General features: G+C 43.4%; 1 protein-coding gene across 2 annotated transcripts in view; it reads right to left on the bottom strand.

Moving 5' to 3' along the window:
- The window catches only part of SMC5 (structural maintenance of chromosomes 5), a 151,126-nt gene that overhangs the window by 57,906 nt on the left and 79,885 nt on the right, over positions 1-13,335 (bottom strand). For both annotated transcript variants that reach the window (XM_068236253.1, XM_068236260.1), the window contains exon 15: positions 2,149-2,318. In XM_068236253.1, coding sequence (XP_068092354.1) covers positions 2,149-2,318 — 170 coding nt within the window. The remainder of the gene's footprint in view (positions 1-2,148; positions 2,319-13,335) is intronic.

Here is a 13,335-nt window from a genome sequence, read left to right as displayed (position 1 = left end):
GACAAGAAAAGGTGAGCAAATCTTTTACAATAACCAAACTGACTAAATTTATAAATTAATATTGTAGAAAAATAAGCAATTCACTTAATTTTATTTTCACTAGTTACTTTGATACATCCATATAACAGTGTGTCTAAAACCAAATAAAAAAAGGAAACCTTACTTTTACCACAAGAATCCTTGTCTTGAGGAACCAATAGAGACAAAGCTTGTCTAGTTGGTTAATATGTCCCAAATACAAAAAGGCTGGACACCAATGAAATGTACATGAGGTGTACTTTCTAACTTCCATTAATGATTTCAGATATTTTTAAAATGCTATTCTGAGCAGGTGAAAAAAAAAACGGTCACTCCTGATCGAAAAACTAAAATTAGTGAGAACAAGGCAAATGGAAGGAAACCGAATGTAATCATAATTCAAGAAAAGACAAATAATATGTTAAATTAATTCTCACCAAGTTTTAGTATCAAATAAACAGCTAAAAGTAAAATGTAAAAATATTCTTGTAAAATTGGACAATCTGTGACATCACTACTACATTGACCTCTTGACGACCAGCTAACGCCGATTGGCGTAAACTGGTCGTCTGCAAGTTTCCATGGAAACGGAGCGGCCTTTCCATGTCCATTCACGGAGGCTGTCTCCGTGAACAGCCGGAGAGCCGCCGATCGCGGCTCTCCGGCAAAATGTAAACACGCGGGGAAGAAATCCCCGCTGTTTACATCATACGGCGCTGCTGCGCAGCAGCGCCGTAAGCCAGATCGGCGATCCCCGGCCTCTGATTGGCCGGGGATCGCCGGCATATGATAGGCTGAAGCCTATCCTTCAATGCGCAGGACGGATAACCGTCCTGCGCAGGCCATGGAGGGAGAGGGAGGGACGGGAAGCCAGGGAGCGCCGAAAACGCTGCGGAGGGGGGCTTTGAAGAGCCCCCCCGCAAAGCGCAGAGAGCCGGCGGCGATCAGACCCCCCCAGCAGGACATCCCCCTAGTGGGGAAAAAAGGGGATAAGTCTGATCGCCCTGGCTAAAACCTGATCTGTGCTGCGGGCTGGAGAGCCTACGCAGCACAGATCAGCCAGAAAGCCACTGGTCGGCAAGTGGTTAAACCACTGTTAAAGGATACCACAACTGAAATGTGACATAATGAGATAGACATGTGTATGTACAGTGCCTAGCACACAGATAACTATGCTGTGTTCCTTTTTTTCTCTCTCTCTGCCTGAAAGAGTTAAATATCAGGTATGTAAGTGGCTGACTCAGTCCTGACTCAGACAGGAAGTGACTACAGTGTGACCCTCACTGATAAGAAATTCCAACTATAAAACACTTTCCTAGCAGAAAATTGCTTCTGAGAGCAAGAAAGAGTTAAAAAAGGGGAATTTCTTATCAGTGAGGGTCACACTGTAGTCACTTCCTGTCTGAGTCAGGACTGAGTCAGCCACTTACATACCTGATATTTAACTCTTTCAGGCAGAGAAAGAAAAAAAGGAACACAGCATAGTTATCTGTGTGCTAGGCACTGTACATACACGTCTATCTCATTATGTCACATTTCAGTTGTGGTATCCTTTAAGTAGTGCACGCACGCACGCACGCACAGAGTCTGGAGATCAAATAGAATTTAAAGAGGAGACTGTAACAAAGGTTTGAACTTCATCCCAATCAGTAGCGGATAGCCCCTTTCCATGAGAAATCTTTACTTTTTTCTTAAACAGATAATCAGGGACATCTGTATGGCTGATATCGTGGTGAAAGCCCTCCTACAGTGTGATGTCAGCACCTAGGTACTGACAACACTGTGGAAGCCTTGTTGCAATGTGGAAAATAAAGGCCGTTTCCAGCTGCCTAGCAACGTGCGTGTGTATACACACACACACACAATTTTAGTCTATTGCATTGCGGGGTGTAGTTATAAATAATGGCAGTTGGAGCTGTCAGTTTTTTCAAGTCCGCCAGTAGAAATGATGATTACATGCAGGCTGAATGAGGATCAAAAAATAAACAAATTATATGACAAATATCAATCATTTCTTGATCTCTTTTCTATTTTTTTTTTTTTAATTCTCACTTTGCAATGTATTTATTTAATTTTTTTCCCCTTTTCCGCTACAGTTCCTCTTGAAAGGCTACAAGGACAACAGATTACCTGTCCTGCTTTGTGCTTATTCTTTGTTCTAACTGCCGCTTTTTGGTTCTTATGTCCATAATGTCTTTCTTACGTGACCTCAATTCATTGTCCCTTTTGTCCAGGTCCCTCTGTCTCTGATTCAACTCTGTCAGTTGAGCATCTAGAACGTAACATCTTTTTTGAACCTCCTACAGATGAACAAAATTTAAGTAAGTAAATATACAAACACATGAAACTCTCTCAGAAATTACATAAGATGTAAGCTCATGAATTTAAACAGTTTAAATTAATGACAAAAGTTAAACTTGTAAATTGTGGTAAAAGCTGTAACATTTCCGTGAGTTAGTACCTATACTGGTAAAGAAGATAGATAGATAGATAGATAGATAGATAGATAGATAGATAGATAGATAGATATTGCCATGCACAATGATAATCATTCAAGAAAACTATCGCAAATTAAAACAAAACTGGTGGTAAAAGCTAAAACTTGGAGGTCTTACCAGTCACAACTGCCAGCCGCAAGTATTCCCTGCTAAAATACTACATGAATTCCAGTTGCAACCACCACTTGTGGTCACTGCTCAATTCATTTGAATGAATATGAATGGAGCGGAGACCAGGGATAGAGATGCCAGGTGGCGCAGAGAAGAATGGCACTGTATCCAAACTGTAAAACGGTCATGGAAAATGTAGTCGTATGTGGCCCATTCTAGCCCATGAGCCGGCTTATATTTCCTAGTAGATATTTTATAGGCCCTGTGCCAGGTGCTCATTTTGTCACTTCCTTTCTTCCCTTCCTGAAGCTGACATACATTTGCACTGAATTACAGTGGCAGAACAGGGAAAGGTAGAGTGGAGGGAGGGCAGGTTGAGTGTGCACGGTGTGCTGAGTTGTGATTTGCGCATGCAAAGTGTCCCTAGCTGCATCTCTCGATTCTCCCAACCGACTTGTTCCAATAAAAGGTTGCATCAAAGAACAAGTTGGGCAGTTCTAATTTCTCTCACTTGCTGCAACTGGGAGCCACAGCAAAGACACTCTGAAGACTAGACGTAAGCAACCATATTACAGCTCATACATCAAAATGCATGCCAATGCACTTTCACCCACTTTACATAGCCTCTAACACCGGCTATTCCAGAGTAGGCATGGCAGAACCTTTCACTCTTACAAGTACTGATATATTTTATGTCCTTGAAGGACATCTGAACTGAGTGATTTTCAAATGAATGTGCCCTTTGGAATACTAATTCAAGCGGAATCAGACCCAAAAAAATGCTACATGCAGACATTTTTGTGATGTTAAAGCCACGCTTATGTAGGAACACCCTCCTAGGGTTGCATTAGCCAAACATTTCAAAACATGGGCACTTTGAAACGGCTCTTGGTGTGAACCTTTTATTTGTTTTTAAACAATGCACATTGACCGACTGTCCTGCTGATCCTCTGTCTCTAATACTTTTTAGCCATAGACCCTGAACAAGCATGCAGATCAAATGTTTCTGGCTGAAATATGACTGGATTTGCTAGATGATTGTTTCAAGTGTGCGATTCAGACACTACAGAGGGCAGAAAAAAAATCAGCAGGACTGCCAGGCAACTGGTATTGTTTAAAAGGAAATATATATGGCAACCTCCATATACCTCTCACTATAAAAAGCCCCCAAAACACACTGCAAACCATTGTAGCCCATATATATATGTTCTGTAACCCATTCTAGCCTCTACACATGCTCTGTGACCCCAAACAGGCCTAACATGCTCTGTGGACTTAGAGTCCTGCCACACACTGTGTGACCCTAATGGTCTGAGACGCATTCTGTGACCATGAAGAGCATTGACACTAACCCTGTGACCTGACACACTGTGTGAGGCCTACAAACCCTAGAACCTACACTTTGAGCCTTACTAGCCCCAACATACTCTGTGACCCTAGAAGAGCCTTGGCACACCCTAAGACCAAACCAGTAACCTTTTCTAGACCTGACACACACATTGTAAGCCTTTGCAAATTTTGCTTGCCTTGCCAAACTTTGTGAACCTTTAAGGCCCTGACACCTGCTGAGTATTCATGGCCTGACACACTCTATAAATCTTTTTAGCCCTGATCCACCCTCCATGAGCAATATTAACCCTGTTTCTGTGGCACCAAGAAGCACACAGATCTCCCCCCTCCAATGTACGCATTAGCAGCTCCAACACTGTGTAACCCTTAGCATACCTGAACTGACGTGTCATGAGATGTACTCAGCCTACTTAAGGTTGTCATACACCTATACAGAACTACCAGAACAAACATCAGATAGATCCCTCTCTGATCTAATCTGTTCACAAAATGATCTACAGTTGTTTTCAAAATTATTCAACCCCCACTGAAATTGAGTGTTTTGGCTAGTTTGACATTGATTTTTATCGTTTCAGTCATCTGGTTTTCAATTAACCTCCTTGGCGGTTTAATTTTTCTGCCAAGGAGGCTGCATTGCACTTTTTTTGAAAACATTTTTTTTGTTTCATGTAGCTACCTGAGTGGTAGCTACATAAAACACCACTAGAGGGCGCATGTGTCCCTCTAGTCCGATCGCCGCCGGCAACAAAAGTAAACAGGAGATCGCGTATAGAACGCAATCTCCTGTTTGGCTTCTCCTGTCGCCATGGCTACGATCGGAATGCAATTTACAGCAATTTACAGCACAGGAATCGCCCCACCAGGGGCTGAGATATCCTCCACGGCGGCTTACCCCGAGCTCAGCTCAGGGTTACCGCTAAGGAGGTTGAATCAAAGAGGCACTTGTAAGTCAGACAAATATAACATTTATAATGAAATAATTACAAATGTCTTTTCTGTGCTCACATTATCAGTTTTATTCAACCCCCAAGTGACATTCATTCTTAGTACTTAGCACATCATCCTTTTCCAGTTATAACAGCTTTTAAACGTGAAGCATAGCTTGACACAAGTGTCTTGCAGCGATCTATCTTAGCCCATTCTTCATGAGCAAAAGCCTCCAGTTCAGTCACATTCTTAGGCTTGCGCGCTGCAAATGCTTTCTTTAAGTCCCACCAGAGGTTCTCAATCGGATTTAAGTCTGGTGACTGCAATGGCCACTCCAAAATGTTCCAGCCTTTAATCTGCAACCATGCTCTAGTGGACTTGGAGGTATGCTTGGGATTATTGTCCTGTTGAAAGGTCCGTCGTCTCCCAAGCCTCAGGTTTGTGACGGACTGCATCACATTTTCATTCAATATCTCCTGGTACTAAAGAGAATTCATGGTACCTTGCAGACGCTGAAGCTTCCCTGTACCTGCAGAAGCAAAACAGCCCCAAAGCATGATTGACCCTCCGCCATGCTTCACAGTAGGCAAGGTGTTCTTTTCTTCATAGGCCTTGTTCTTCCTCCTCCAAACATAGCGTTCATCCATGGGCCCAAACAGTATTTTGTTTCATCAGTCCACAGAACACTATCCCAAAACTTTTGGCATACTGCAGTCGATTCTACTTATTCTTTGGAGACAGCAAGGGGGTGTGCCTGGGAGTTCTGGCATGGAGGCAGTGTGCACCTTATTGTCTGAGCTGAAACTTCAGTACCCACAACTGACAAATCTTTTTTCAGTTCCTTAGTAGTCACACGGGGACTTTTCTCCACTTTGCGCTTCAGGTAGCGCACAGCAGTCAAAGTCAGCATCTTCTTTCTGCCACGACCAGGTAGCGTTTCAATAGTGCCCTTTGCCTTGAATTTGCGAATGATGCTTCCTATGGTGTCTATCAGTATGTTTAACATCTTTGCAATCTTCTTATAGCCATTGCGCTTCTTGTGAAGAGAAATCACCTCTTCTCTTGTCTTCCTGGACCATTCTCTTGACTTCACCATGTTTGTAAACACACCATTAAATGTCTAGAAGGAGCTGAGTATCAGTCATTTTAAATCTGCCTAATTGGTGCTTATTATGCTTGATTGCTGCTCGTTAGCATCCACAGGTGTTTTCAATACCTGATCGAAAACACTTGAATGAACCTCTGTTCTTAAAGGGGAACTTCAGCCTAAACAAACATACTGTCATCAAGTTACATTAGTTATGTTAATTAGAATAGATAAGTAATATAATCTCTTACCCACCCGGTTTTAAAAGTACAGGCAAATGTTTGTGATTCATGGGGGTTGCCATCTTTGTCATGGGGGCAGCCATCTTTTTGGTTGAAAGGAGGTGACAAGGAGCAGGAGACACAGTTCCAACTATCCTGTGTCCTGATAACCCCTCCCAGCTGCACACACCCTAGTGTCAATTGTCAAATTCAAAATGTAAAAAAAAAAAAAAAAAAAAAAAAAAAAATTGCACCAAAACAGCAAACGAGAACAACAAAATCAGAAATCCCATCATGCTTTGCACAGCATCAGGGGAAAAAAGCCCGGGCAGTTTTCTTCTGTGCAGCTAAAAATGAGGCTTGTATAAGAGAAACAAAGTTCTGATGCTGTGAAACTGTAAAACACCAAGCCTTTTCAGTGCTGCTGAGTCGATTCTTAGTCTGAAGGTTCACTTTAAGAGTGGTAGTCTTTAAGGGGTTGAATAATTGTGTCAATGAAGAAATTAAAAAAAAAAAAAAAACCATTTAAAGAGACTCTGAAGCGAGAATAAAGCTCGCTTCAGAGCTTATATTCAGCAGGGGCATGTGTGCCCCTGCTAAAACGCCGCCATCCCGCAGCTAAACGGGGGTCCCTTACCTCCCAAATCCCCTCGTGGAGTCCCGGGGATCTCTTCCTGGTGAGGCAGGGCTAATGGCCGCAGCCCTGCCTCCATGCACGTCTATCAGCGCGTATCTCCGCCTCTCCCCCGCCCCTCTCAGTCTACCTTCGCTGAGAGGGGCGGGGGAGAGGCGGCGATGCGCCGCTGATAGACGCGCAGTGAGGCAGGGCTGCAGCCGTTAGCCCTGCCTCAGCAGTAGCAAAATCTACGACCAAGTTGGTAGCTGCGGGATAGCGGCGTTTTAGCAGGGGCACACATGCCCCTGCTGAATATAAGCTCTGAAGCGAGATTTTTTCTCGCTGCAGTGTCTCTTTAATATTGTATTACAAAAACAATTGATGTCATTCTAGTTGCATTTGGTTCTGTAAACCAGTGGTCCCCAACCTTTTCCGGCCCGGGGACCACTTTCTGACCAAACTTTTCTCCGGGGAACGGCGGGGGGCGCAGGTGTTTGCGCGACCTAGTGGACAGTGTCGTGCGCAGCGGGTTATGGGGGGGGGGGAGGGGAGCTGGGGTGCGGCTGCATAGCTAGCATAGTTGCCCCAGTATAGGGAGTTTAGTTGCCCCAGTATGGCTAGTATAGTTACCCGAGTATAGCTAGTATAGTGCCCCAGTATAGCTAGTATAGTGACCAGTATAGCTAGTATAGTCCCAGTATGGATAGGTAGTGCCCCAGTATAGTGCCCAGTATGGGTAGGTAGTGCCCCTGTATAGTGCCCAGATAGCTAGCATAGTGCCCAGTATAGCTAGTATAGTGCCCAGTATAGCTAGTATAGTGCCCAGTATAGCTTCCTAGTATGGATAGGTAGTGCCCCTCCCCCCTCCGCTCCTGTTACCTTATGAGCGGGCGGCTGCTTGTCCTATTAGATTCCCCCATAGCCACTCTCCTCAGTGGCATCTATTACAGCAGCGCGCTCGGCGGCTGCTGTGATGAGCAGGAAGCGGTACAGCGGCTTCCTGTAGCAGCGATATGCATCGCTGTTACCATGGGAACCACTGTACCGCTTCCTGCTCATCACAGCAGCCGCCGAGCGCGCTGCTGTAATAGGAGATGTCACTGAGGAGAGCGGCTACGGGGGAATCTAATCGGACAAGCGGCCGCCCGCTCATAAGGTAACAGGAGCGGCGGCCGCGGGGAGGAGCGAGAGGCCAGACCTGCCGCGGCCCGGTGGTTGGGGACCCCTGCCGTATGGCACACCAGGCAACATCTCACGGCATACTAGTGTGTCGCGGAACAGCGGTTGAAAAACACGGCTTTAAAAAGTCCTTGTAAGATTTAATTCTGAAAACAATTACAAATGTACACTAAATTCCCTAAAACCCTTTACAGCATTGGGGGTTGAATAATTTTGAAAACAACTGTATTGGCTGCTCAAACATTGCACACAGATTTTCAAATCAATCTCAGCATGGTGGTTTAACTTAATGCCGCAGTTCTACTCCTCAGTGTCCCTTTTTTCTTCCTAGCCATGTGACACAAGCTTAAGTTCAAACCCTAGAGGTCCGGTGTGTATGTTCCCAGACCTCTAGTGTTTGAACTTGTGTCACACGACGCAGGGTTTAGGAGACCTGTGGCATGAAATTGAAACCACTGGACCCGGGATGTGCCAATGTTGAGTAAAAACGTCTAAAAACAGTTTAAAAAGGGGGAAGTTGGTGGACTTACCTCCCCTCAAGGAAAAACAGACTAGGATTCGTTATTTTATAAAAAAAAAAAAAATATGTAATGGTAGCCCCAGTATGCAACGGGTTTCACGGGCAAAATCCCGCTTCATCAGGCAATCAATGGAGAAATGGAACTAGTAGTTGTCTGTATAGCAACCGAGCACCTCTGTATAGCAACAGACGCTTGGTTGCTATACAGTTAAGTTATTAATGTTATTAATATGTGTATGAGTATGTACAGCACGTGCCTGTATGTGTAATTTTACTTTTTGAACATAAGATGGTGCTAGTGAACACGCTCCTGTTTAGGAAGTGTTCACTTTTTTTTTTAACTTAATTGTTTTTGTTTTTTACTTTATTTTACTAAACTGTGATGGCATCCTGTTTTGTGAATGGACGCGGCGGCTGATTGGTCACGTCCATTCATTCCAGGCATTGCGATTGGGTAGAGGACCGCTAGGTCCTCTTCCCCAATCATGAAACACGGAGACCCGATGGTAAACGGTGGCGGGAGTGGTGCGCACACGTGCGGAGCGGCGGCAGGAGCAAGCGACTTATTGAAACGTCCTGTTGCTGTTAACAGGCTCAGGATGCCATTAATTGGTTAAACAATTGGTATCTAGTTTAGTCCATCACTGGTGGAGGGGTTGCATCCCCTTTTTTCCTATCTACAGAGAGCGACTTCTCATACCAGAGTGGGGTCAGGTTATAATTCTCCCCACCTGCAACTGAAGTGGTTACCGAATTGGTAACCCATACTTGTGAGTATATCCATTATTGGTTTACTTTGCTCATTGACACACAAACTACTACAATATATCGGGCTCCTTTTTTTTACATGCACTGGGACAGGAGAGAGTACTGCCAACACCCAGCGTCGGTCATCGCTATATCGGACACCGTCAGGAATGCGTTACTGCCCCACCGCTGATCAAGTAACATTTTTCATCCTGCGTGAGCAACAATAATGATTTAGAATGAAAATAGATCAATCGAGAAATGTTTGCATTAACGGTTTGTAGCAGATTTGAATACACAGTGATCAAATCTACCCTATATCAATGGGTGAAATAGCTTCGTATATAGCCAGCTTCATAATCTGCCTGTGACCACTTTATTTTTAATAACAAAAAAGTTGAAAAGTCTAAACGGTTGTTTCTTTTTGCTAGGAGCTTAATGTACTAAACTGTATATCAAACTGAACATGGCTGTTGTGTAGATTTCAAAGTGAAAATGTAACCCCTTAAATTAATAATCCGAACAGGAGAGTGCAGAAAGATTCTATTTTTTGCTGTTTGATGCCATGCTGGTATGGGCTGAGCACTGAGCAACAACTGCGGAGCTACAGATTAAAACTTTGATTCACTACAGCACCGACCCGGTTTATTACTAGAGAAGGTGGCCTGGGGCAACCCCTCCCTACCTGCCAGTCTGCGCCTGCGGCTAAACAGTGCAATCACACGCATCACAGTCCCGATGTGTGAGCTGCATGTAACAGGCGCACCGCTGTTACAACAGCTGACTCTTCATTGCTGGTCATGCATGCATGCAACTCCATACATCTGACACCGCTGTGGTTTCCACAGTGTGTGCAAGCCTGCAGGCTCAGCTCCAGCAGCCAAATACGTGGCATTTCCAGGATTGCCCCCCAGCAGCAGAAAGACCCCCCACTTTTTTGGGTATGAAAAGTGCATCTTCTGGTCCAAAAAAATACACTAACTACAATTTACATTAGACACATGCTTTCAGGATTTTACATCATTTTGGGTCTAGTTGTGCTTTAAGAAGGCAATAAACCATATGTCCAAAAAAGCTAGCAATGTATTTTACATGGAAATACTAAAAGTTTAAAAAGGAGTAATTTTAAGGGCTATGGAGCCAAATCCATTCAAAAAATGTCCGACCTTAAAGGACACCTGAAGTGAGAGTGATTTGGAGGCTGCCATAATAATTTCCTTTGAAACTATACCAGTTGTCTCCTGGCATCCTGCTGATCTCTTTTGCTGCAGTAGTGTCTGAATCACACACCTGAAACAAGCATGCAGCTAATCCAGTCAGACTTTAGTAAAAGCAACTGATCTACATGTTTGCTCAGGGTCTATGACAAAAATGCATTAGAGGAACAGGGTCAGCAGGACAGCCAGGCAATGTGCATTGCTCAAAAGGAAATGCATATGGCAGCTTCCATATCATTGTCACGTCAGCAGTCCTTTAAAATAGCATGCATCATGCATGTAGATTTTCACAGGCATTCCCTTCCTGCAGCAGTCCCTTTAAACTCTTAGCTAACAGAGCAGTAAAGAGCTTTTATAGCAACTGCAGACATGTTTAGACCAGAGCAATACTGACATCTGAAGGCAGCATACGAAAACACAAAACAGATCCTTCCTCTGCCAACACAGACTTTTTTGTCATTCATTCGTGAATATCTTGCCCGTCAAGCAGACCTCTTTTCCCATAAAATATTCAGAGACTCACTACAAGACTCTTCAAGGATTATCGAGTGAGAACTCTCCAGGCTACAAGGTACAGTGCACTGTACAAGCAATGGCAAACAGCTACCCACTAAGCCAGAATACTGATCCAGACGGCTGGGTATTTATGGAACATATAAAGCAACAATTTATGCAACGCGTTGACGCTTGCTAAAAGAACACAGGAAGCAGTGTTACTACGAATACTACTACTGGCAGGAAGATCATGGGCTTTCTTCTGATTCGTAATTCCTTCATCTGTGACAAAACTTGAAGACTGTTGAAGAAGTCGCCACCTCCTGTTGCTTTATTTTACCATTCAGTCACTATTTGGTGCATACATATTTAACAAAGCAAAGGTATGAAACTGTTCCAGGATTACAACACTACTATAGAAATAAAATGCATGAACTTTATATTGTTATGGTGGATGTTATTCTGTTAATATTGAACATTGATATTTCTTAATAATCTTATGCTTATATTTTGAACTCTATTACTTTCATTGTGATAATGGAAATACACCTCTAGTATCAGGGTTTAGCCATTTGCACTAATACATGCAGATATACTGGCTGGTTATTAGGCGAGTAAACACACTTTCCTCTGTAAGGCCCAGTGCACACCAAAATCTCTAGCAGATCAGCAAAACGCTAGCGGTTTTTGAAGCAGATTTCAGAGCGATTCTAGGCATGTTTAGAGAGGTTTTTCTAAACATGCCTAGCGTTTTATGGAGCGTTTTTGTGTAGCATATTTTGTTAGAGTAAAGCTGTTACTGAACAGCTTCTGTAACAAAAACGCCTGGAAAACCGCTCTGATTTAGCATTTTTCAGAGCAGTTTTCCACTTTCCTATACTTTAACATTGAGGCAGAAACTTCTCAAAAAACTAAAAAAAATGCTGCAACCCGAGTGAGTTTGTGGAAAAAAAAAAACGACCCGCTCTGGTGTGCACCATTCCATTCACTTTCATTAGCCAAGCGGTTTTCCCCCTGCGTTTTAAAAAAACGCTTCAGAACCGCTCTGGTGTGCACCAGGCCTAAGTGCTATATTTTTTATCTGCTCTATATGCATGCAATATGACCTATTAAGGTTCTTCTTGTAGTTATATGGCATAATATAGCTAACTTGTTCTATGCTCACGCATTATTTTTTTTTATTTTTGGGGTCAGGCCATCAACTTTCATCTTAGTTTTAACGAGAACCTAAACTAAGAGATATGAATTTTTCCTTTTAAAATAACACCAGTTGCCTGACTCTCCTGCTGATCCTGTGTCTCTAATACTTTTAGCCGCAGCCCCTCAACAAGCATGCAGATCAGGTGTTCGTACTGAAGTCAGACTGGATTAGCTGTTTGCTTGTTTCAGGTGTGCGATTCTGCCACTACTGCAGCCAAAAAGATCAGCAGGACTGCCAAGCAACTGGTATTGTTTAAAAGGAAACGGCCATATCCTTCTCAGTTAAGGTTCCCCTTTAAACTATCCCTGGCATACTTTATGTAAAATGTAAGAATACTGTAAAATGTAAGAATACTGACAGATCTTCAATCCATTCACTAAATTAACAAAACAGAAAACTTCAGTGTAAAAGGCCTATGACACTCATGTGACTCCTTCACTAATGGTTTATTGCTAACGGAATTGCTTGTTTGCTAGCGACACACAGACATAATGCTCCTCCATCAAGATCTTTCTGAGTACGATTGTCATATAACATGAGTAATCGTTAAAGGTGTGTCATAGCTTTAAAGTATGCAGGCACTGTGCAGCAAGCGCACGACTTCCCTATCTTTAGTGAAGCTGCATAACATCTTGCCTGTTGACAGTGAATCTCCACAGCCAGACTGAATCAGACAAAGGATATCTCCTAGCCCATGTGACCCCTGCTCGACCTCAGTATCACTGCATAAGCCAAAGTAAGGATATCAACAGGGAAAAAGGAAGAGCACGGCCACGGGGTGGGTAGCAGCATGACAGACAAGTTTAAAACTAGAAACACAAAGAGAAAAGTGGGTGAGAGGCGGCCAGGAGTGTATAAAACAGAGAAAAGGAGGAGGTGGCTTACCTTAATAACTAACTACAAATGTATGTATATAAATATAATCATAAGCACAGGCAACACGTTTCCTGAGTCTCTGCCCACTTCCACAGGCCAAATCAAGTGCCAAAGGGTTTCAAAAGCCAGGTGCAGAGTCATATTTATATACAGTAGAACTAGGCCTGAACGATAAATCGTTTGGGGATCGAAATCGCGATCACGGAAACGGCGATTCCGTGATCGTCATAGCGGCGATTTCGTCCCCCTCTGCAGGCAGCCCCCTCTCGTGC

Source organism: Hyperolius riggenbachi, chromosome 1 (assembly GCF_040937935.1).
Source record: "Hyperolius riggenbachi isolate aHypRig1 chromosome 1, aHypRig1.pri, whole genome shotgun sequence".
Lineage (NCBI taxonomy): Eukaryota > Metazoa > Chordata > Amphibia > Anura > Hyperoliidae > Hyperolius > Hyperolius riggenbachi.
The sequence above is the reverse complement of the archived record's forward strand: the minus strand, read 5'-3'. Positions and strand labels throughout refer to the sequence as shown.